Source organism: Parasteatoda tepidariorum, chromosome 5 (assembly GCF_043381705.1).
Source record: "Parasteatoda tepidariorum isolate YZ-2023 chromosome 5, CAS_Ptep_4.0, whole genome shotgun sequence".
NCBI lineage: Eukaryota > Metazoa > Arthropoda > Arachnida > Araneae > Theridiidae > Parasteatoda > Parasteatoda tepidariorum.
Window position 1 is genome coordinate 10,539,697 of NC_092208.1, and position 24,326 is coordinate 10,564,022.

The 24,326-nt window shown below is 30.3% G+C and overlaps 1 protein-coding gene across 3 annotated transcripts; it reads right to left on the reverse strand.

The window, feature by feature from the left end:
- Positions 1-1,692: 1,692 nt before the first annotated feature.
- Positions 1,693-22,764, reverse strand: LOC107453050 (kinesin heavy chain). Of its 3 annotated transcripts, none has more exons than XM_043048505.2 (12): positions 22,636-22,764; positions 18,377-18,519; positions 16,739-16,826; positions 15,323-15,396; positions 14,130-14,231; positions 12,896-12,944; positions 12,749-12,807; positions 11,950-12,037; positions 10,545-10,669; positions 7,133-7,240; positions 2,598-2,740; positions 1,693-1,925 (listed from the first exon to the last, which is right to left on the reverse strand). In XM_043048505.2, exons 2-12 carry the CDS (start codon positions 18,497-18,499, stop codon positions 1,724-1,726), a joined length of 1,161 nt encoding a protein of 386 aa, XP_042904439.2. In that variant the 5' UTR covers positions 18,500-18,519; positions 22,636-22,764; the 3' UTR covers positions 1,693-1,723. The 3 variants fall into 3 exon arrangements, with proteins under 3 accessions (XP_042904439.2, XP_071037069.1, XP_071037070.1); XM_071180968.1 differs by lacking the exon at positions 22,636-22,764 and adding an exon at positions 20,632-20,742; XM_071180969.1 differs by lacking the exons at positions 18,377-18,519; positions 22,636-22,764 and adding an exon at positions 18,087-18,147.
- Between the last annotated feature and the right edge of the window lie 1,562 nt (positions 22,765-24,326).

Genomic DNA, 24,326 nt, shown 5'->3' on the forward strand with positions numbered 1-24,326 from the left:
TAGCGTTAATGCTCGAGTTACTAGAAACCGTAACGCTTTGCAGAATCTAAGATCATACAGTTTTTGTTATTTTAACAGTAACGCTAATTTTATTTTCCACACTTCGCCAACAATGCGATTTCTAAGGAAAGTTTTAAACATGAGCTATAAATCTCAAATAGCGTTAATGCTCGAGTTACTAGAAACCGTAACGCTTTGCAGAATCTAAGATCATACAGTTTTTGTTATTTTAACAGTAACGCTAATTTTATTTTCCACACTTCGCCAACAATGCGATTTCTAAGGAAAGTTTTAAACATGAGCTATAAATCTCAAATAGCGTTAATGCTCGAGTTACTAGAAACCGTAACGCTTTGCAGAATCTAAGATCATACAGTTTTTGTTATTTTAACAGTAACGCTAATTTTATTTTCCACACTTCGCCAACAATGCGATTTCTAAGGAAAGTTTTAAACATGAGCTATAAATCTCAAATAGCGTTAATGCTCGAGTTACTAGAAACCGTAACGCTTTGCAGAATCTAAGATCATACAGTTTTTGTTATTTTAACAGTAACGCTAATTTTATTTTCCACACTTCGCCAACAATGCGATTTCTAAGGAAAGTTTTAAACATGAGCTATAAATCTCAAATAGCGTTAATGCTCGAGTTACTAGAAACCGTAACGCTTTGCAGAATCTAAGATCATACAGTTTTTGTTATTTTAACAGTAACGCTAATTTTATTTTCCACACTTCGCCAACAATGCGATTTCTAAGGAAAGTTTTAAACATGAGCTATAAATCTCAAATAGCGTTAATGCTCGAGTTACTAGAAACCGTAACGCTTTGCAGAATCTAAGATCATACAGTTTTTGTTATTTTAACAGTAACGCTAATTTTATTTTCCACACTTCGCCAACAATGCGATTTCTAAGGAAAGTTTTAAACATGAGCTATAAATCTCAAATAGCGTTAATGCTCGAGTTACTAGAAACCGTAACGCTTTGCAGAATCTAAGATCATACAGTTTTTGTTATTTTAACAGTAACGCTAATTTTATTTTCCACACTTCGCTAACAATGCGATTTCTAAGGAAAGTTTTAAACATGAGCTACAAGTCTCAAATAGCGCTAATGTTCGAGTTACTAGAAACCGTAACGCTTTGCAGAATCTAAGATAATAGAGTTTTTGTTATTTTAACCGTAACGCTAATTTTATTTTCTACCCCTCACCAATGCGATTTCTAGGGAAACTTTTATACTTGCCCTATAAGTCTCAAATAGCGTTAATGTTCGAGTTACGAGAACCAGTAACGCTTTGCAAAATCTGGATCGTGGTATCGATCCTCGTTAAACTGTTCCACCGTAAAATGCTCGACTTCGCGTGCAGGTCGACGGGCTACAAAAGCAGGGGTGCCGCCCCCTTGCAGAGGATCAAAATCGCTGTGGCATGTCTTCGGATCATCCACAGGGATGTTTCCTTGATCGTCGCCCGTTGTGCAGCTCTAGTGCGGTATAAAGTACCTAACCTACTTCTTCTTTTTAGTAAAGTATTCTTTACTGAAAATCATAATTTCTCAACACACATTTTGGTAAAGGTTGAAATCCATGCGCGCTGATATTCTGTGTTTGGACTAATATCAGATAATTTTTTCCCACTCGAAACCTGCACAACATTAGTGTTAGTCACAATCATAGTGATCCGGTGAACTTATAACCTAACAGGATTCATTCTGACAATAATTATTGATAAATCATAAAAATACATAAATCAAAGTAACAAATTAATAAAAAAAAAAACTTACCATTTCTCCATCGTTTCAACTCAGATACAAATTCCTTCAAATAAACGTCATTTTTAGGCAAAAATCGACCCAGAAATCTACTCAGCTTACTTCCACAATATTTTTCATTCAGGTGAATATTATTTTGTATCACTTTGGCCCTAATAATCATAACATTAATTAATTAAACGACCTGAAGGCTCTATCACCTGAGCCACCACATCTCAGAAGCATTTTTCATAGCTGCCAACATGGATAGAAAAAAAAAATCCAGAAGATTTTACAGAATAAAATTAAGTTCAATTGTTGCATAATTTACTAAATATTTTACACATAAGGAATTTTTGGGAATTTTTAAAATTATCAAAATAGGAAAACTGCAATATCATCCAGTTATGATTAACATTAAATAAACTACAAATGTTAGGCATAATGTTTACTCATAAGTTTGAGTAGTAGTAGGCATTTATTACATCAATATTTCTTAACTAATTTAAAAAGGGAATTCTAAATAAAAGAAAACTGAAAATCTTTGAACAAAAAAAAAAGTTTTAAACTGATTTCTATAAATGAGGCTCGTTTCATTGTAAATTAGTACTACTTATTCAAATATTCAAACAAGAATTAATCGGAGCAAAAAAATTATATTTCAGTAGAGATTTTTTTTAAGAAAACTTACTCAATTTTAGGGAATTTTCTAAGATGTTCAAAAACTTGAAGACATTTTATTTAAATCAGTAGACCTGGCAAAATCCTCTAGTTTACTGGAAAATCCAGTCGAGTTGGCAGCTATGATTTCTAGTGATAAAAGTGGACTGTGGCTAAATACATACCTGTTTCCGAAATCCAAAGACAACTTTGTTTCATTTTCGAACGAAGGATCTACGCAGACGATGATCGCTGTCTGTGAATTACCACCCAGACTCTCTTTTAACAGTCGAGTGAGGAGGCTATCTCTATAAAACACAACAGCTTTCTGCAAAGGTAAGAAAATAGATTTTGAGTGCGAAATAGTCGAACCTGTTTATCTCGAATCTCACGGGAAAGGCAAAAAATTCGAGATAAAGAGGTTTCGAGTTATACAGGTACTAGAAAAAAATTAAATTTAATTAAGAAATTCCATTGAAAGTGCTTTGTTTTTTGTAAAAAAAATATAGACATTTCTTTAAATTAATTATACCACATACACCTATTTACATAACAGTTTTTTAACATACATTTAAAACTGAAAATAATTTTCCAAGATTTTTGACTGATAACTATTATTCTTTTGAGGTTAGAAAAATCGCAAATTCCTCATAGATCGNTGTTTTTAGTAGAAAAATATAGACATTTCTTTAAATTAATTATACCACATACACCTATTTACATAACAGTTTTTTAACATACATTTAAAACTGAAAATAATTTTTGTAATAAGATTTTTGACTGATAACCTTATTTGTTTCTATTATTATTTTGAGGTTAGAAAAATCGCAAATTCCTCATAGATTGTTTTCTATAGTTCACTTTAAAACTCTTAATTATCCTTTGATCCATTGGTTGCAATTTTGAGGTCAAAATGTATTTCTATTTTTAGCTTTCTTATCTTTGTTGAAAAGCTAACCCCTGATGGTCACTACTCATTAACCCCTCACTTACTGGCAGAATCATTGTATTCCTTTCAAGTTAAAGAAGTGCAGGGATAGTGATTGAAATTCAAGGAAACACCCCATCCTGTTCATCCCTACTTCCTGTGGATTCACGAAATTCATCTCTGTCTACGAGTTCTACTGATAAGGAAAGTTTTGACATTTGTGCTCTATTATTAGAAATTCGAGAAACAGAGGTTTTGAAAAAAGAAAAAAATCGACATAAACATGAAAAATACATTAATTTTAGACAGTAAATGTAGGGAATTTTAAAAATTTTGAGATATAGAGGTTTTCGAGATAAAGAGGTTCGAGATAAACAGGTTCAACTATTTACATGGAGACATTACATTTATTACCATCCCAAGTTAAAATTTTTGATGGTTCTCCATAGATGAACCAACATGATCTTGATGGCGACCATCAAATATTACATCATGAACCATTATATTTTCTGATGGTCCAACATAAGAATAGCAGCTTGATTTGACAGTTTGTTCATGTTGGAGCATCAAACATTTCCATCATAATTTCTTATAAATCAAATGTTGGCACGGTTTTGAACCACCATTACCCCAATGTAGAAATTCGGCCTGATTTAAGATAGACCAAAATAAGAAACCAAATTGTTTGGATGGTATATTCCTGCTCAACCAACAAGAATTATTAATAAGCCATCATGGAAATGTATTGTTTTACCATTGCTAACCATCATGAATTTCGCTCATAGTATCTTAGAAATTAAATGTTGAAACGATCATGAGCAACCATCATCCTAATGTAAGAATTCGGACTGATTTATGATGGTGCAAAATGAAAAAAAAATTTTTTTTTTGATTGTATATTCCTGGGAACCAACAGGAACTTCCATTAAACGTCATGGAACCATCAAGGATTATCATCGGTAGTTGGTCCATCGGAATAGAGCTTCTCTTGATGGTTAACCATCATATTATTGTAGCATTTCCCTTATGGAATGATGGGAATTTGTTGGTATATCAAAAACCATAAACACATAATGGAAAATGTTGGATGGTGGTGACCATCAAAGGATGTTGGACCATCATCAATCACACTAGAGCCAAAATAAACCATCAAAATATTCTCATAACCATCATATTATTGTAGCATTTCCTTTATGGAATGATGGGAATTTGTTGGTATATCAAAAACCATAAACACAAAATGGAAAATGTTGGATGATGGTGACCATCAAAGGATGTCGGACCATCACCAATCACACTAGAGCTAAAATAAACCATCAAAATATTCTCATAACCATCATATTATTGTAGCATTTCCCTTATGGAATGGTGGGAATTTGTTGCTATATCAAAAACCATAAACACATAATGGAAAATGTTGGATGATGGTGACCATCAAAGGATGTCGGACCATCATCAGTCTCACTAGAGCCAAAATAAACCATCAAAAGTTTCTCATAACCATCATATTATTGTAGCATTTCCCTTATGGAATGATGGGAATTTGTTGGTATATCAAAAACCATAAACACATAATGGAAAATGTTGGATGATGGTGACCATCAAAGGATGTCGGACCATCATCAATCACACTAGAGTCAAAATAAACCATCTAAATTTTCTGATGGGACCATCAAGAATATTGACTTGGGATAGGACGAAAATGTTCTATCATGCACTTCTATGTATTATGTTAGTTAAAATCCTTCTAATTTAATTTTATTACTCCGCGATATTTTTTTAAAAAAAAGTCTGGAATACAATAAGTGAAATCCTACCAGACAATAAAGGCATGTAATCAATGCTTATACATAGCCGCCTTCATGGATAGGAAAAAATCCAATAGATGTTACAAAATAAATAATGCGTAAAAAGTTAAGAGATATTTCAATGAATATTTAAAATATTAAAATATTAAATGAGTTAAAGTAACACAGCCGCCAGCATGGAGAGGAAAAAATCCAGTAGATTTTACGAAATAATATAAACTTCATGATAATTGTCGCCTAATGTCGCTTAAATATAGGGAATTTTAAGGGATTTTTATAGTCGTCGAAATGGAAAGACTGAAATATTTTCAATTATGATTTACATTCGATAAACTTTTAATGTAATATATAAGGTTTACTCCTAAATTTGAATAGTAATAGGCACATCAAAGATAATTCAAAGACATTGAAAATTAATTGAAAAGAAAATTCAAAATAAGCTGATCTATTTAGAACAAAAGAAAAGTTTTCAACTGATTTTTAATAATGAGACTCGCTTCATTATGTATTAGTAAAACTTATTTAAATATTCATTCAAGTAATAATCTACCAAGAAAATCTATATCAATAGGGATTTTTTTAAAAAACTTACTCAATTTTAGAAAATTTTTAAAAAATGTAAAAAAACTAGGAAAATTTTTATTAAACCAGTAAACCAGGAGAAACTGGTAAAATCCAGTAGTCTATACTGGAAAATCCAGTAGAGTTAGCACCTTTGCTTACGCAATAAAAGCATGTAATCAAGTAACATTAATAACAGGAAAAAAAATCTTCACTTTTTGATCTTTGTCTCAAAACGTGTTTTAAATTTTCATTAGGAACAATATTAGAGAAAATTTAAAAACGAGTTTCAGCATTTTTAAAAAAAAATTTGTGACTGAAAATTGTGGTGGGGTACTTTGCAGTTCTCACTGTGCTTGAGCAGACACGTGATCCAAGCAGAATAGGGTAAAAAAATGAAACAGCATGAAATGATCATACTACCAATAGATTTTTATAAAGATCTTAATAAATTAGAACATAAAAATACAGGAAATACCCCTTAATAAATTACTGAATTCAGTAATAATACTGTGTACTTTAAGATTTCTGCATCCAATGTTACAACTTTTCGTACATCATGCATCATTCGTTTCCTACTATGTTTTATTTTATAACCGTAATTGAACAGCTGACTCAACTTTTTGGATTTACAACTATAAATGTCAACTGCGTAGCCTTGTAACTTTGAACCCAATCCAGATGACAATGGAACTCCTGGATCAAGCATTGGAAGAAATTGGTCTTCGTGGATGACGTTTTGATGGAACTAACCCACATTTGAGTTACATGGTGAGGAAAAACACAAGAAACTCTCACAGTTAGTCTGACAGCAAGGGGACTCTAACCTGTGATACGTCTACCACTTGAGGATATTTCATGTCAGCACTGTGGTCTGTAGTAACCGGATGCGGAATCCGTATCGACCAGCCATCGCTGGGATTCTAACCCGGTTTAACTTAATGGAAGGCGAACGCTCTATCCCCTGAGCCATTTATTTTATAACCGTCATTGAACAGCCGACCCAACTTTTTGGGTATACAACTATTAATGTTCAACGCACAAGCCTTGTAATTTTGAACCCAATCCAAAAGACAAGGGAACTCCTGGATCAAGTATTAGGAGAAATTTGCCTTCGTGGAGGACATTTTGATGCAAGTAACACGCATTTGAGTTGCATGCAGAGGAAAACCTCCGATGGTTAGTATGACGGCAAAGGGACTCTAGCCCGTGATACGTCTACCATTTAAAGATATTTTACGTCAGCACTGTGGTCGGTGCAAACTAGATTCAGTTTTCGTATACACAAGTCATCGCCGAGATTCAAACCGGGTTCACCTCATTGAAAGACGGCTACTCTATGCCCTGAGCCATCACGGCTCCATTTTCAACTATAGAATTTATTCGCCAGCAAAAAAGATACTAAAATTTATTTTTTACTTACCGATCCTTCAGATAGAAGAGATATTACTCTGGTGAGAGCAGAGAGTGATTTATTGATATGAGTCGATTCACGTTTCACTGTCGAGTCAACTTGGTCCTTATGGCTGACCTGCATGTAAATAAATAAAAAGTACATAAGAAAAGGGAAAATTCATCTTATGGTATTTATAACTCAGTACAGACATTAAAAAATAAAATTTTGTAACTATTTGGAGAACAACTTTACTAGACACATTAGACATTTACAGCAAACTCACACTTCATAGAATAAAAAGTCAAAATTGTGATAAAAATTAATTTTTGTGACAATTTCTTTTGTATTTTTAGAAAATCCTTGCCGTTGAGAGGTGTTACTCTACTTTATTATCTGGGAATTTTACTCTGAATATAAAATACGATTACTCATCCAAAAGCATTGGCATATTTCAGGAAGTGAAGTAGATCAGCTTGTGCGCTGATTGGCTCAAGTATACAATGAAATCCATTTAAAGCTGATCCGTCATCAAATCATAAAAGGTTTTTTCTGTGAATAATATTCTATATTTTTCTCTAATTTTGCAGTCAACATTTATTCAAGACTGTGAGGTCAAAATTAGCCAAGATTAAGCCTCTCTGCTTTTTCTATGCGGCTGAAGAATATCGTCAATTTCGTAAAAGGGAAAAGCATTTTTAATCAAATTTTTAAATATTCAGAAAGTTACTCTAAAGTTAAACTATTATAAAATCGATAGTAAAATAAGTTTATAAACAGGGCTGCCACTCAAACATGGAGGAAAAAAAAAATTCCCTGTATTTTCCCTGTACATATTATACACAAGATATTAAGAAGAAAAATACAATTACTGTGCTCTTGTTAGAGCTATTATTGGTATATTTCAGATTGGAGCATATATATTATATTTTATTTCAGCATAATATATATATATATATTATATTTTCAGCAATTATAAGATACTTGTTGTAATTGCTGAAAAAACTTTGAGAAAAAAGGACCAGCTGAATATACTTGAAACAAATAATGCATGCTATAGTAAATGAACTAGTTTAACATAGCTGAAATATCATCCTTGAATATCCCATAGATTACACTTTGAGTGGTTATATTTTTTTAAAAAATGAAAATAAGAGACAAAATTTCCTGTATTTTCCCAGTTTCTTACGAAAAATTCGAAATTCCCTACTTTTTTTCCAGTTATTTTAGGCAATTTTTAAATTCCCTGTATTTTTCAGGTTTTTCCTGTTCTCCTGGTGGAGCGGTAATCCTGACAAAAAACATTAGGAAAAAAGCTGATTGTGACAAAAACTAGTGGATTCATTAAAATTATTTAGTAGGTCCATTCATAAAAGAAAGTTTAGTACAATTGCTGCTTCTTGTCGTTAAGGGGAAAAATAACAATTTAGGTCCATTAGTTACTGTATATTGCTTTTTTATTCCTCTTTAAGTCTGAAAACAAAGCTAATTAAATCGAATAATCCAATTAGAATATTATATTATAACAAAAACAATAACTCCACCATTTCTGTCTTATAGTACAGGATTCACACCATATTTGGAGAAAAAAAAAGTCACCTAGTTTCCTTGAATTTGTACACATGATACACTATCTATATTTGGAGATAAAAAAGTCACTGAGTTTGCCTGAATTTCTGCACAGAATTCAACTCTATATTTGGAGATAAAAATGTGACTGAGTTTCCCTGAATTTCTACACAGAATTCAACTCTATATTTGGAGATAAAAAAAAGTCACTCAGTTTCCCTGAACTTTTTCCCAGGATTCACAGTTTATATTTCGAGAAAAAAAAGTTACTGAGTTTCCCAGAATTTCTGAATAACAATTTTAAAAGCTCGAAAACACGAGAATAGAAAAATAATTTAATTTTAAAAGCATGATGAAAGTTGAATACTTCAATACCATTCCTGCAAACTATATGATTGATACCTACAAGTCAAACTGTCAAATTTAAATAAAAACTTCAACACTTTAGCGAAATTCTTTAAAAAAAACTGCTATTGTAGATTGTCTAAAAACTTCGAAAATAATAAAAAATTTTTACCTTTGGTTCAGAAGCTCAACAANTCCGAAATGAACTGCGAAAGCAGTTCCGGGGGTTGGCGAGCGCCAGCGAGCAGGGGGCGAAGCCTCCTAGTCCTTATTTAACTGCATTAAAAAACGATTTAATTACAGTAAATAAATTTTCATGCGATTCAATAAAAGAATTTTTCTTGCCGAAAATTGTTGCATCAACAGAAATAACCACATACAAAATTTGCATTGAAAAATAGACAATTTTATGGGAGGAAGGAGAACTTATGAATAAAATAATTATTTCTTAAAAAATCTTTAGAGGAATTAAAGAAAGGGTTCTTGGAAAGTTAAATATTTCGGATGCTGTTAAATACTAGAAAATTCTCATTTTTCAAGTTTTTCAAAGTAACTTTAACTTCCTTAAGATTTCCAGGTTCGGACTAATCTTATTTTCTCTGAGACGTATGAATTCTGATATACATTCCTCATTATTTAAAAGAATTATTTCAGCCTACTCGATTAAAAACATTAATGGTTAGTTTATACTTTCTTTCTTAAAAATGTTAAGAATAAATTTCTTGCATGTCTACATCGTTAATGAAAATTAGAAAAATCATAGCTGCCAACATGGATAGGGAAAAAAACCGGTAGATTTTACGAAATAATATAAATGTCTTAATACTAATAACAAAATGTACTAAACATTTTACGCATTAGGAATTTCAGGAATATTTAATCATCCCAAAAGAAAACAAAAAAAAACTGCAATATTTTCGAGTTATGATTTACATTAAATGAACTTGATATGTTATGAATTATGCTAGCACATAGTTTTGAATAGTAATGGGCATTTAATTCAGCACACATAGTTAACTGGTTTTAATAAATGAGGCTCGCTTTATTATGTATTAGTGATACTGATTTAAATATTCAAGCAAGCATTAAAATTTTTATTTCAATGGGGATTTTTAAAGCCATCAAAATAAAAAGTAAAAACTGCAATAATTTCCAGTTTGTATTTTACATTAAATGATCCTGAAATGTTATGTATTATGCTTATTCATAATTTTGAATAATAATAGACATTTAATTTGTTAAGGATAGTTGACTGAATTTTATAAGTGAGGCTCGCTTTATTATGCATTACTGACACTTATTTACATATTAAAGCAAGCAATAATCTGTACAAAAATTCTATTTAAATAGAGAATTTTCAACGAAACTCTTTCAATTTTGGAGAATTTTCTAAAATGTGCAAAAGCCAGGTGAATTTTTATTAAACCAGTAGACCGAAAGGAAACTGGCAACACGTAGTAATCTACTGGAAAATCCAATAGAGTTGGCAGCTATAAAAAAAATTATATTTGTAATATGCCATTATTACCTTCTCGCTGCCAGCTAAATCTACTAGAAGTAGCTTTCCAATAAGCTTTTTACGTGTAGTGAAATTTTCTTGTTTAATCACGATCTGGAAAATAGTATGACTCCTGGAACTGAGCTCATTCATATCTGTAATAAAAAAATAGAATATAATAAATATAGAAATTCTTTTTCCCGCATTGAACCTCAGTATTTAACATAAACTTGGTGTTCTGCAAAGACTGTCCTTAATATACATTCTTAGGATTCTATTAATAAGTGAATAATAAAAGACGTTGATTGGGCCTCTCAGATTAATATTTAGGCTAGGGCAAAAGGAAAACGCTGTCTAAATCTGACTAATTACTATTAAACACTAAAACTTATTCATTGCCGATTGAAACCAGTGAGGTGTCGGAAAATAATTATTAGTGCAAACAGAAAACTGGGTCGGCTGTTCAACAATGGTTATAAAATAAAATATAGGTTTCGTGTGAGCCATGATGGCTCGGAGGATTCGCCTTCCAATCAGGTGAATCGGGTTCGAATCCCAGCGATGGCAGGAATTCTATTTGAGTTTCGCACCCAGCTTGCACTGATCACACTGCTAACGTAAAATATCATCAGTGGAAGACGGATCGTGGGTAAGGGTCCCTTTGCCGACAGGATAATCATGGGAGTCTTCGCGATTTTCCTCTCCATGTAACGCAAATGCGGGTTTCTTCCATCAAAAATTCCTCCACGAAGTCGAATTTCCAGAAGTTTCCTTGTCTTCTAGATTGGGCTCAAAATTACAAGACCACGTAGTGGAACATTAGTAGTCGTAAACCCAAAATCGGATCGGCTGTTCATCAAAGACTACTAAATAATTATTCGAAACACGCGTATAAGGGAATATTTTTAATTCAACCTTCTTCTTCTATTTTAATATTGTTTCGCATTTCTCTCTGTTTGATATTGAATTTGCTAGTCTTAAGAGAACACTACATCACGGGAGAAACTTTTCATATCTAATTCTCTTTAGCTTCCATAAGTCATTTAAAAATTAAAGTACGGAAAAAGCGAGTTCAGGCAAAAGTAGAGTAAGCTATGGAAGTTTCAATTGCTGAAAAAGAAATTTTAAAAATATCAAAATGAAAACAAATTATGTGAGGATAACTTAGGATTACGTAATGAGTAAATTCTCTTCCAATAATTTATCTGCATTTTCATATTTTTAACATTTCTTTTTCAACTTCCGTGGCTTACTCTACGTTTGCCTTAACTCACTTTTTCTATACCTGAATGAAATTTTCAGATGAAAAATTTCGTTCTCTTAATGTGAATTCTTCCTTCACTTAATATATGATAAGCAATCTAATAATGTATGTGAATTGTGATACTTAGCAGACACCCTGCATGCCAAATAAAATAAGCACCAAGTCACTTACCTGTAGCAGCAACGTGCCTCTTCAATTTTGCTTTTGTAAAAAGATCCATAATCTCATTCACGTTTGTGACACTTATCTCTTTGCCTCCCTATAAAAGAAAGTCAATGAAACAAGTGTTCTAAGCAAAAAGTTTCATAACTTCCTAACGCGTCATAATCTAATTCAGTGGGTTTAGAAACCATAAATGAGGCGTGTATGCTACAAATTTTAATTAAGTGGGTTTTGAATTTGTAATTAAGACGTTTATGATTCAACCACCTTGAGTTATGACCTGTCTGAATTGATTTTGAATTTCGAAATGAGACGTGTATGCTACTGAACTAAATTGAATTAAATTTGTAATCAAAGCGTTTCAAAATCAAACTGAAAACATTTTTCGCTTGAATTGAATTTTTAACGTTGGTAACTTTCTTTAAAAGTAAAAAATGCTTACATTAACTGCAATTTGATGTGTGCATTATATTTGAAAATTAACTTTTGGGATGTTAATAAAATTTGAAAATATCAATTACAAGTGAAATAAAAATCCATGACGTCTTTAAAAAAATAGGTCAATGCATTTGCTAGTCATGCTTATCACAATGAAAACATTTTAAATGAATCTTCTGAAAGGATTCTTTTTAATTAAAAAATGCTCACATTGACTGTAATTTGGTGTGTGTTTTCTCTTTAAAAATTATTTACTTCTGGGATATTAACAAAATTTTAAGTCATCAATTGCGAGTAAAATAAAAATTCAAAAAAGGATTTAAATAAATTTAAAAATAAAGAGCTAAATGCATGTTCAATTAATACTTACCACAATGAAAGGCAAACTCTTCTTATCATCATAAACTTTTAAATTGGCCTTCTGTGAGTCTGAAAGATGAAAAGTTTAAATAAATTAGGAGATTCTATTTTATGAGAAAATAATATGAATATCGATTTACCAAAGGTGGGATCTTACCATTGAACAAATCGCGTATTTTCTCCAGGTATATCTCATAAAACGAAATCTAAAAATAAAACATGAAAACGAACTCATTTTATTAGAATTAATTCTTTATGTAAAATTTTTTTCTTCTTTTATTACTGCATTTTAATTTATTTTAGACAGCAATATAGTAAATATAAAAAGAACAATAAATTTTTGAAAATGTTAGAATTTTTTTTTGAAAAATATTACACTTTTAGAATATTTGCTAGACGAGAACATTTTAAGAATTTGTAAGTCAACAAATTGAAAAAATTTCTTCCAAATTAAATCGGCAGAAAAAATTTTAACTTTTGACGGAAGCCCAATAGCCCTTTCATAACACAAGACTCCCACTTAATTTCAGAAAAAAAATTCTCTGAATAAAATAGGTAAATTTCCATTTAAATTTCCAATTAAAATTTAAAATTAAATCCATAACATATTTTATCTATACCATAAAGTTTTTCATCAAAAAACGTTGATATTCTTTTATTCGTAATGCCAAATATTAGATTTTGTGAGCAAAAACATATCATAGAATGAGTAAGGAGGCGTGTAAAAATTTCCCTAAAAAGTGGAATTTCATCAAATAACTGTAATAAATGTTAAAATTATTTAACTCGAATCTCAATAACTTATTACTGTTACTCACAATTTTAAGAATGGTTATTTTCCAGGTATATTCAAGGAATTTTCCTGATTTTTTGTAAAAAAAAATTGCAATTTTTCCTTCCCTGCATTTTAGAGCTAAGGTAAAATTCTCTGACTATTCTAGGTTTTCCGTATTTTCCCTAACCTGTGGGAGATTTGAAGCAAGACAATTTTTAAACTCATTTATAAGTTTTCGTAAATATTCTGAAATTTAAGTAAGAAAAAAGAAATTGACTGCATCACTATAACTGTAAAACAACCTTATTCATATGCTTTTTTTTATTTTTTATCTTACTTTATTGTGTAGTAATGCAAATTTATAGGTAAGTTTTCAAAGAACTTGCTGTAAATACTATAAGAGAATATCTAAATTTTGATTGGATATTAATTATAGGAATTTTCTCAATGTAAGGGTATTTTCTAAATAAATAAATTTGGTGGAAGGTATCGGATAAATAACAGCAGAATACAGGAGAAAACTGGGAATAAAAGGTAACGAACAACAATAAAGTTAGAAATACCAAGAGTAGATTTTTGTAAAAAAAATAAAATGGTCTTCAAGGTTTATACTTACTTTTATTTCGTATTTCGAGTTTTGTAAAGACTCTGTTCTGTTGAAAATATCCTGGGCTACACGAGGTATGATCCCGTATTTTTCCTCATTTGTTACATCTCCCTGAAAACAAGATATATTAATAATAGTATTAAATCATAAAAATTATTAGACTATAGTAAAATAATGCTTAAATCTTATCCTATGATTTGGATTTCCTTTTGTTTTCTCTGTCTCTTTCTTTTTTATTTATTTTAATGAAAGCTGAGTAAAGAGATCCCCTTTTAGTCTTCTTGTTTCCGTAAAATAATTATTTTGTTGTTCTTATACAAGAATCGGTTCCAATAAAATAGTTAAATTTAATTATAGTAATATACATATAAATTCAGAAGAATTAAATTAATAATCAATTGATTATATATATGGAANTATATATATATATATATATATAAGCATAAAAAGCTTCAATTAATCTCTTTATGTTATTCCTTTTCTGTATATCCTTTTCTTAATTTATTATTTAAAACGAAAAACTCTTTCTCACACTTTAAAATTCTCATTCTGTCTATTAATCTATTTTTGGTTCAAGTATGCATTAATTAAAAGTAAGACATTTTCTCCTTTGCTCTTAGTGGGAATCGCGCGACCTAATTATTAAACCAATTACAATTACTAAGATTTCCCTTATTCCCACGTGACATTTTACTGATTTTCTTTGTAAGATTTTCCCTAACTTTATCGAGGAGCACAATGATTTTGTGTCACTTTTTCGAAATCCATTCTCTCATAGTGATCAACAAATAAAATTAATTTGCTCTTTTTAAAATCCTATACTATGTATAGAAATGATTATAACCAATTAATGTATAGAAATTCATATTAATTATTGCAAGGCAGGTTCTGATTAAATATAATCTATTAAAAGTTTATTTTTCCCTTTAATTTGTTCATAATATCATATTAAACTATATTCTAACTATAGCACTCATAAAAACTTTAAAAATGATGTAAAACATTAAAATGAAACTTCAATAGCATTTTCTTGGTGTGTTTTATTATCTCGAGAAACTATGAAAATTGTCCGGAATTCTTAAAATAAAATAAATAATAACTATTTATAAGAATTGATAACATCGCATTTTCCGGAAAACTTATCGAATGAAAAGTGTAATTCATTGCTTTTACTATGTTCATAAAAATGTTCGAGTTTTTACCTCCATGGTGTAAGTCTTGCCACTTGAAGTCTGCCCATACGCAAGAATAGTACCATTGAAGCCATTAAAAACACCTATAAAATATAAAATGAAAGTTATTTTTAACACCCTTTATACGTATTAAATGTTGGCATTAACGCAGAACACAAAACGAAAATTTTGTGATGAAATTCGAATTGAAGCAAGCTGAAAGTGCCATAAATTAAAGCTAGAGTTAATGTAAAGGAAATAATGTCCTTAACACTAAATAGAGTGATCCAAAACATATATTTAAGCGAGGAAGTAAAAAGGAAAAAAACATTATCGAAATCTGTCGAAGAGCTAGTAAAGAAGACGGAATTGTGTGTGATTGGCATCAAAATCAGTCGAACTAAACTACTTGATGAGACTTAAATTATTTTTTAATAATCATCCCTCAGTTGAATCTGGCTATCGAAATAGTTTTAAATGGCAATTGAAATGGTCGATCGAATGGCAATCGAAAATTACGATTTGTTGATGAATGAATGGATGTATGAATAGGTCCGTTCTGTCAACGGGTGTGTGACGTTTGTCTGGCAGAATTTGAATTCTTGGCCATAGATGGCGCCACTAGAAAGCAAGAACAATCGCACCTTGTACATAAAGGGCTTACGACAACAATAACATGAGATTTTCTAATAATAAGAAATGTACATAATAATAGGAAAATAACATTTATAATAAAAGCTCTGTGAAATATGTGTCCAATCAAAGATGCATTCAATTTTATACTCACTCTAACCCATTTTTAATAGAATTTCGAATTTCAGAATATATTTAAAAAATATTTTTCGACTGTTCATTACAAAATACTCATGATTTCGTCATTATATTTTTCAATGTTTTTTTTCTTAGAAACCGCTGTTGAATAGCCGATCCAAATTTTTGGGTTTACGACTACTAATGTTTAACACCGTAATTTTGAATCCAATCTAGAAGACAAGGAAACTCCTGGATCAAGTATTGGGAGAAATTTGATTTCGCTTACGACTTTTTGATGGATCTAACCCACATTTGTATTAAATGGAGAGGAAAACCACGAAAACCTCCCAAGGCTTGCCAGATAGGAAGGGGACTCTAACCCTTGATCGATCTACCACTGAAGATATTTTACGTCAGCACTGTGGTCGGTGCGAGTCCAATGCGGAATTCGTGTCGAACAGATATCGCTGAAAATCGAACCCGGCTCACCTCTTTGGAAGGCGAACGCTTTATCCCCTGGGCCACCATGACTCTAGAATCACATATATATTACCATTTACAGGAGAATCGAGAAATACTTTCGAGTTTCGGGCAATTTTTTCTCAGGAAGAAAAAAAAAAATGAATTGAAAGAAAGCAACGCGGTGGAAGAAGTTTTTAAACACCATAAATAAAAATAAACAATTTTACTTACCGGTCACAATAGGCTTAGCAACATCATTGTATACTTCCAATTGGGATGCGTTTGCACCGAATAACTTATCAAAAGTATATACTTTCCCCTAGAAAATAGTTAATAAGTTACATAAACCTAGACACGCATTTGGCTCTGCGATAAATGAAAACAAAAAAATCATAAGCCATTGTTGTTAAAAGCTCTTTCAAAAACTAAAAATTCCTAACTATATTTATTCAGGTTTTTATTATTTTTCAGCACGTTTTTAAAATAAAACAACAAAAGCGCATAAAATTATGATATAGCAACAATTTCTTTATAGTTTTTTTTAATGTTATTTCATTTCATATTATTCATAATATTATTTCATTATTTCCACTTATATACTACCATTTATTTAGTTTCTCTAACTACCAAGGTAATCTGAAAATCTGAATAATTAGTACATTACCTGTTAGGCCCTAAAAAATCAGTACATTATCTATTAAAGTGAAAATAAAAATTTTGTTAGGTGAAGCAGCTTTATAAATTTTGTTGGTATATACCTGTTGCGTGCATCATTTCGTAGTGTTTTTCAGTAGGGGAGAGTGGGGTCAATTGTAACATTTATTACTTAACTATTTTTAACTAGCATTAAATCCAATATATTATTAGTTTTAATTGAAAGACGAGTAAAGTAGACTATCCTCTACTAGAAAGAAAAATAAATACCTTATTTTAAATGTTATTATATTAGTTATTAACAATTTTTGACAGTCGTGCACTTGTTACAATTGTCCCCACTTACGGGAACAATTGTAACAGTTCATAAATTTAACTAAAACATAGTTATACATATACATATATCATAGTTGTGATATATTTTTTTATTGATCAAAATAGTAGTGATATTTTAGGAGTAAAAATAATAACGAGCCGAGACCTAAAGGGTTAAACTTTTAACTTTAAGGGGTTAAAAATTTAAATTTATGCTGTGAAAGGTGACAAATAAAATAATGCACATGCAACATAAATGATATAGGAAACTATATCATTTATGTTGCATGTGCATTATTTTATATGATATGCATAAATGATATAGGAAACTATATGTGGTTCTTAAAGAGTTAAGTAATGGTTTGTAAACATAAGATTATTTATTTTCAGCTGTTACAATCGTCCCTTTACTTATTGTTACAATTGTCCCCAAGACGCCATTTCAGCTTCATTTGTTAAAAACAATGCTAGTTAATTAGCAAAACTAATCTTTTTTTTATTGAAATGTTAATTAAGGTGTCCACTTACATATTCGGTTAATAATTTTTATTTGTTTAAACAAAATTACTTTGTTACAATATAATATTCTAATACCAAAAAAAGTATTTACGTAGCTTGAAAATATCATTTGTGATGTAACTCTTTCAAAAGTACATAAAAATGGTTGCCATCATGTAGATTTATTAAATACACCTTGTGCGCCACCTAGGAACCAAATCTAGAACCCGACACTCGAAATTTTTGCTCTGTTATAATCATACCCTGTTACAATTGACCCCACTCTCCCCTACTATACTTCTTTTTTTATGTCTTATTTTGTAGAAGTAAACATTGCGAGTTATCTAAAATTGAAACGTGCAAACAATTATTGATCTGGAAATAGCAAAAAATAAATCTTACAGATGATGTGTGAAGGAGTGATTTGTCGTCCGGAAAAGTGTAACCGTTTTCCGTTGAATCTTCTTCATCTTCTGCCTTTCTTCGAATGCGGCAAACAACTTTTATCTTTTGTGAAGTCGCCATTTCTCAAATCCTTTCAGTCTCTAAAAAGAGAGAATCTTAAATTTTACAATAACATTTAGAACATTAATTTAGTCTCAAAGATATTTTAATTCACTATTCAGTACATTTCAATGATAATGAAGTACAGGAAAGATTCCTAATATGAGACGCACGTTTTAAAAAATTTTGATTAAAAACCTAACAATTACTATTACCCAACCAATTACCCAACAATTAAACCAACAACTACTGATTCCTTATCACTATATCTATATAGCTGCCAACCCACATGGGTTGGAAAAAAATCCAATAGATTTTACGAAATAATATAAATTTCATGATAACTGTTGCGTAACATACTAAATATATTAGATTTGGGGGATTTTAGGGATTTTGTTGCTATCAAAATACGAAAACTTTATTATACTAATAACTATAAATCGTCTGCAATATTTCTCATTTATGACCGACATTAAGTGAATTTGAAATGATTTTTTTTTTCCTAATATGTTAACTCGAAGTTTTAAATAGTAGTAGGCAACTAAGTCGTAATTGATAATTAAAATAATTTATAATTAATTTAAAAACGAAGCTATGAATTAAAAAAAATTAAAATTTAAGATCTACGAAAAAGAAAAGCTTTGAACTGATTACGGTAAGCAAGGTTCGATTCATTATATATTTGTAATTTAATTATTCAATCGAGCAATAAATTGTTTTATAACCGTCTTTAAACGGTCGACCCAATTCTGAGTTTACGATTACCTATGTTCAACTCTGTAGCCTCTTAATCTTGAATCCAATCCAGAAGACAAGGGAACTCCTGGGTCAAGTATTGGGAGAAAGTTTGCCTACATGGAGGACTTTTTGATTGAACTAACCCACATTTGTACTACATGGAAAGGAAAACCATGAAAAGCTCCCATGGTTATTCCGATGGCAAGGGGACTCTAACCCATGAGTCTACCACAGAAGATATTTCATGCACTGTGGTTAGTTCAAACCTGGTGCAGAATCGAGTATATAGAGGGATTCACGGCTCACCTCATTGAAAGGCGCAAAAGCATTAAATTGTGCAAAAATTAAATTTCCATAGAGATTTTTGTTCGATAACTAACTTAATTTTCGGAAATTTTCCAAAATGTACAAAAACAAGGAGGAGCTATGGTGGCTCAAGGGGATAAAGCACTCGCCTACTATTGAGGTAACCGGTTTTGTATCTCAGCGATGTCTGGTTTTTTCGAATCCCGCACCTAGCTCATACAGAGTACAGTGCTGCTAAAAAATATCCTTAGTAGTTGATGGATTATGGGATAGAGTTCTTTTGCCATAAGGCTAGCCAGGGATGGTTTTCGGGGTTTTCCTCTTCATGTAACGCAAATGCTGGTTAGTTCCATCAAGATGACTTCTACGACGGCAAATTTCTCCCAAAATTTGATTAAGGAGTTATCTTTTGGATTGAGTTCAAAATTACAAGAATACGGAGATGAATAATGGTAGTCGTAAGCTGGAAAAATTCGGTCAACTGTTCAACGATTGCATTAATAATAATAAAAAAAACCAGGAGAATTTTATTGTACTAGTAGATCAGGGGAGAAACTAGCGAAATCCAGTAGTCTACTTGTAAATCCAGAAAAGTTGGCAACTATGAATGTGTCCGGCGTAAATCATTAAGCATCGGGTGAAATTAAAAAAAAAAAAAAAAAAAAAGAGGACAGCAATGTTATCTCAAAGCATGAAAATGTTAACAAATCTGTAAAATGTGTCCTAACATGGGATATTACCAAGGATAATACCCAAAGATAGTAAATGCGTAAATTCAAATTATTATAACCTTGGACCATGGCTGATTACAGACAATTTTTTGACACACCTACGCGAAAATAAATAAAACGTATATGTGAAGCCTAACATATTATTCACTCACATTTGACTAAAAGTGATACACTCTAATAACGAACTTAAAAAACTCAATAAAGAAATTTTTCAAGAACAGTCATGAGTTCCCTTACAATTATGCTGCTATGTACATATATATTTAAAGAATTATTTTAATATACTATCCTCGGCCAAAGAATACGTGAGATCGCCAAGATCGTCTTTGTTCGCCAAGATACTGTAAAAAATGAATTGTTTAAAATTGGGACACATACCTATAAGTGTTGATTTGCAATGAACTAAAATTCTAAATTTGATACTAATAGGATCCGATGCAAAATTTTACACTTAGATGCGCTAAAATATAGTCACAAGCGCTAATAATTTTGAAATTTCGTAACTTGTTTCCCCTGCGTAGGGAAAAAGGCAGGGTCAAAATGAGATTAGAATGGTTTCCTTCCAGAAGATGGAAAAATGCCGGTATTAAAATGACCTCGCTCCCCCAAGGTGTAGTGCGCGTCCCATAATCCATCTCAATCCGGTTACTTTGCCTTTACTTGTTGCTCACTAGATGTCGCCACAACAGGAAAATATTAATAACACAAATTATATATTTTTGAACATAAGTTTATAAAAAAAAATCGTTTAAAAAAGAACGAAGGGAAAGTGATGGAAAATGAGGAAAATCAAGAATGAAGAAAATCAAGAATGTAGAAAATTTATTTTGAGAATATTAGAGGCTTATAATTGGGAAGCACGAACACATTTCAAAGGTATATGAAGAATAAGATTAAAAAAGAATACTGTTAAAATAAACAGACAAAATGACGCACAATATTTGCAGGATGGATTTGAAAAAAAGGGCATTTGATTTTTTTTAAATGATGCAGTACAATTAGTAATGACGCAGATTTAAATAAGGTATAGTAAATTAATGTTACCATTCAAATTATTCAGAAATGAATATAAATATATCAATGGCAATGTCAATACAATAGTATCAATGGTAATATAATACAATGGTATGAATGGTAGAATAATGTAAAATAGATATATATTTTTTTTATGTTTCTAAGGCAGCGTCAACTTTTTAAAAACGTAGGAACAAATCCAGAAAATCAAAATTTTACAATTGCAAAATATGGAGTTAGATTTTTAATTGATTATTTGTATTTTCTCATGACTGTTTCAACGGAAATAGTATTATTTTTATAGCTTGCTCTTATGTACCATTTTTTACATTAAAAAAAATTCTTTCAGTTCTTTTAATAAACCGTACATTAGAATTGAATGAGCTTATAGAAATGCAATTTGGAAACAATTGGGAAAACCTTGAGCACAAATTTGGAAATTTCCAATTTTTAATTCTTGTAAACGTTTTTACAAATTTGAAAAATTAAAATATTTATGGTTATAAAATTCTTAGCCAAAAGTATTTTTAAAAATGAAAATTAAATAAATATTTGTAGTAAAACAATAGTTATTTCGTAACAGAGTAAATAAATTTTTTTTGAAGCTTGACAAATATTTTATAATTTTTAAATAATTTGCTTGGGGTGAGTAGGTGAGCAATACATATTTGCACACGTATTCAACCACAGTAAATCAGTAGATATCACCTTTCAAAAAATAGTTTTCCGCTATATTGTTGTAAGCTTTAAAACTTTTAATTATTCTTAGTTTTAAACATATTTTTATATGAAAAAAAAGCACTTTTACATGTATTTTCTCAATATAAATAAATAAAAATCACCATAAGAACTGTGGTTCATCATTATACTACTTTAAACCTTAAAAAAAAATTAGCTATTCTAAGTTTTAAATACATATTTTTTTTAATAAAAAACATCTAATATAGCACGCTTTCTTTTCCTTGAAAAAATCATAAAAAATATGTTTTGTGTCGTTTAAACATAGAAAGTATTACGTACTCAATTGGAGCATACATTTTTGAAATATAAATATATTAGTACCAGCATTATTGGGAAGTGTAATTGAAGTTTGTTATATACAAAATGCGTCTTATTTATTTATTTATTAAATTAGTTTTAAGTTTAACTCTTATGAGTTGTTGAATTTTAACTCCCGATATTTTATTTTATATTTCCTAGATGAAAGTCATTACATTATTGTGCTTAATTGGTTTATGTTAAAAAGCAAAAGTATAATTTCATAAATAAAGATCACAGAATGTTTTTAACTGTAGCGCTACTCCACCAATGACTTAAAAGAAATAAATTCGATAACAATATAAAACGCTAAAAAGATTTTGCGCTTACCTCAATACTGCAAATTTATCCTATACTGTGTACTGTAGGCTCTGTACGGTATTACAAGGTACTCTGTCAGGATTTAACATGTGCATGCGCAGGAAATAGTTTATAATTCATTCCTCAAAACTCATTTTTCTTGTTTGTCAGTCTTTACTTGGACTTGTAGGTCATTTTACTGGTTCAAAGGTCATTCAATGTTTCTTTTGATCTGCCTTTCAAAAGGGGTGTGAATTTCGTTCATAAAGTCAACAATAGTTGACTAACTTACACCACTTCCCCTTAACATAATAATGACTGAATATGGATGATGGTTTAAAAAAATATGTTGCACTGAATTTATATGTTTAATGAATGCAAACAGAATATATTAGAATTTCAAATAAATCAAGGAAAAAAAAGAAAGGTATATTCAAAATTTGCACTTGAACAAGATACTCTCTCAATGCCTTAAAGAAAATTCTCTATTTTTAGTTAGATTTCCCAGAAAAATTCGATACAATAATAATTATACAAAATACAATTGATTTACGCAGAATTTATTTTGCAAAAGCATAATTTTTTACTTCATGCTTTACAAAGTTTATTTTCAAATTGAAAACAAAATGCGTACATTAAATATAATAAGAAACCGAAGTTTACTAACTAAAGATTTAAACTAATATATATTAAAATATTAATTTTTAATACCAATATTGATAGTGGTGGCTTAAAGGACTTGCTTAAAAAATAAGCCTCACTTTTATAAAAAATAATGAAAATTGTATCAAGTTATCCAGACAATTAATTGATAATTAACCAGAAAGCAATAAAGTTATGTTGAATTTAAAAAGAAATAATAAAAATTGCATCAAGTTAAGCAGACAATTAATTAATAATTAGCGAAAAAAGCAATCAAGTTAATGTTGAAATAACGATGTAACTAAAAGTTTGACTCATTATCAAAAGCCTAAATGAAGTGATTTCATTGTAAACCCAGTTTTAACACTTATTAATTACATTATTAACAAATAAATAATTAATAAATACAAATTAACAAATGAAATGTAAATTCATGTAAATATTATTAAAAGTAAATATTATTAACAAATTAAATGTGTTAGTAAAAATTAATAACAAACAAAATGTTTTTGAAAAGTATTCAGAAATAAAATTATCAATCATTAAATTAAAGTATAAATCATTCAATCATTTATAAACATTATTTTTAAATATTTTATGAAATTTTTTTATTTCATAATAATTTTTCGTCTTCTATTTAAAATCTATATAATTATTTTGCCTTGTTTTCTTTGCATTTTTGACTTATTTTATAGGTTCTACGTACTTGCAGCTTACGCGCAATGAATAAAACTCATTATATTTTCATATTTCTTAATTGTTTTTGCTAATCTTTCATTTCTTTTAGTCATTCTCTTTATTATGTTATATATATATATGCCGAGCGGCCTGTGTAGAGGGCAGGGAACTGTCCTTGCATCAGAAAGGTCCTGGTTCGAATCCCGGGTAAGGCATGGATGTTTCTTTCTCTCTCCCTCTCTCTGTGTGTGTTCAATGTCCTTTCTCTTTTGTGTGTGAATGTGACCCACCCTATAAACGGGTTGTTGTTGCGTGAATTGCGTGGCAGAAGTCGAATTCCTGGCCATAGATGGCGCCACTGAAAAACAAGAACAATCGCACTCCCTCACACCAGTGTCCCA